Below are 1521 nucleotides of genomic sequence, written 5' to 3'. Positions count from 1 at the left end.
CCAAAATACCCACTGCAGGCTTAGAAACTTTCTTGAAGTCATCACGCTGACAAAAAATGGCCACGGCACATGATAAGGCTGTACTACAGGCAATATTCAACCCAAACACTCCATTTGGGGATTTGCCTCATTTAAATCAAGAAGAGGATCTCGCTGATGATGGTAATTACATTTGAACATCCTAAATATCCAGGCTTTTTTCTCTGCTTCTGATTTGACAATTGCCATTTAAAAGGTATTTGAAGTACAGAAGGATGTTACTGTTGCATGATTACCATATCATTGGATATTTTACGCATTTTACAGATGACAACTGTATGGTAAAGCACTCAGTATAGCTGAGGACTGAGGATGTTTCCATATAATCCCTATTCTTAGTGAATACCTCAAAACTGCACTTCGTTATGGTATGTACAAAATCTATACCACAGCCCATTTTTGTTATTGCCACAGACAGTCCATTTGACCCGAGCTTGGTGATTCAAGTTAAGCAGTTGGAGTTGCAGGGGGTGTCAGCTGCAGAGTCTGGAGACAACCGGACAGCACTACAGTGCTTTGACAAGGCTATTCAGCTACTGCCAGGGCGTCCCTCGGCCTACAACAACCGTGCCCAAACACGCCGTCTTCAAGGGGACACAGCAGGTGAGCCTGAACAGTGTCATGATAGAAATGTAGTCTAATCAGGATTCTTCCACTAAGTCTTCTGGGGTTTTTGTGTATTTGTGTTGAGACAATAAATAATGTGGGCTATGCTAAACTTATAAAGCATTTGGAATCATTCTCGTTCCTGAAGCATTACGTTAGGAATTATTTATTGCCTGATGGTATTTTCATCCCTTCAGGAGCAATTCTGGACCTTGAGCGTGCCATTGCTCTGAGTGGAGGAACGGGGCGCACTGCATGCCAAGCCCTGGTGCAGAGAGGTCTCTTATTTCGCCTGGGAAACCAGAAGGAAGAGGCAAGACAGGATTTTACACAGGCAGCTGCACTGGGCAGCAAGTTTGCACAGCAGCAGGCTGTTCTGCTTAATCCGTATGCCGCCCTGTGTAATCGCATGCTATCTGAGGTCATTAACAAGCTACGAAACCCTGATGTACCAGAGATGCAGTAGGAATACAGTTTTATATTCTGCCACTAAAGGTTCACATTAAAAGTTGTTGCATCTGTGCATCAATAACACTATACATAAAACATCAATAAAAACCAGCATTCATTCATATTCTTTGAATATTCATTGTATAGTTGAATCTAAAGTCTCCAGGTGAGCATGTATGTAATATGAAGCCAGTCATTATAAATCACAAAGTCAATTGATTGTCAAGTGAGTGTTACAGCCCAAAGTATGGATAGGAAATGGTTCTGCAGATTCAGTCTTATTACAATCATATAGCTACATTTCAGAAGTAATTCAAATTGAAAATGTAGAGCAAAGTATTTCTGAAAATGCACATGAGGTCCACTTTTCCCTGTGTCTAACCGGGCAGAAAAAAGTTTAAATTTCAGTGTCATTCATCGTGTCAG

The 1521-nt window shown here is 41.4% G+C and overlaps 1 protein-coding gene across 1 annotated transcript; it reads left to right on the top strand.

The window, feature by feature from the left end:
• Nucleotides 1-1219, top strand: ttc36 (tetratricopeptide repeat domain 36). Its single transcript, XM_042064153.1, has 3 exons — nucleotides 1-162; nucleotides 454-642; nucleotides 843-1219. Exons 1-3 carry the CDS (start codon nucleotides 57-59, stop codon nucleotides 1109-1111), a joined length of 564 nt encoding a protein of 187 aa, XP_041920087.1. The 5' UTR covers nucleotides 1-56; the 3' UTR covers nucleotides 1112-1219.
• The last annotated feature ends 302 nt before the right edge of the window (nucleotides 1220-1521 follow it).

Source organism: Alosa sapidissima, chromosome 15, assembly GCF_018492685.1.
Source record: "Alosa sapidissima isolate fAloSap1 chromosome 15, fAloSap1.pri, whole genome shotgun sequence".
Classification (NCBI taxonomy): domain Eukaryota; kingdom Metazoa; phylum Chordata; class Actinopteri; order Clupeiformes; family Clupeidae; genus Alosa; species Alosa sapidissima.
This window is presented reverse-complemented; position numbering and strand designations above follow the sequence as displayed.

Bases quoted from the DNA above. Each gene is read 5' to 3' on its own strand.
- ttc36 (XM_042064153.1), top strand. From the start codon at position 57: ATGGCCACGGCACATGATAAGGCTGTACTACAGGCAATATTCAACCCA. The intron at 163-453 runs GTAATTACATTT...TTATTGCCACAG, and splicing joins AGAGGATCTCGCTGATGATG to ACAGTCCATTTGACCCGAGC. The intron at 643-842 runs GTGAGCCTGAAC...TCATCCCTTCAG, and splicing joins TCTTCAAGGGGACACAGCAG to GAGCAATTCTGGACCTTGAG.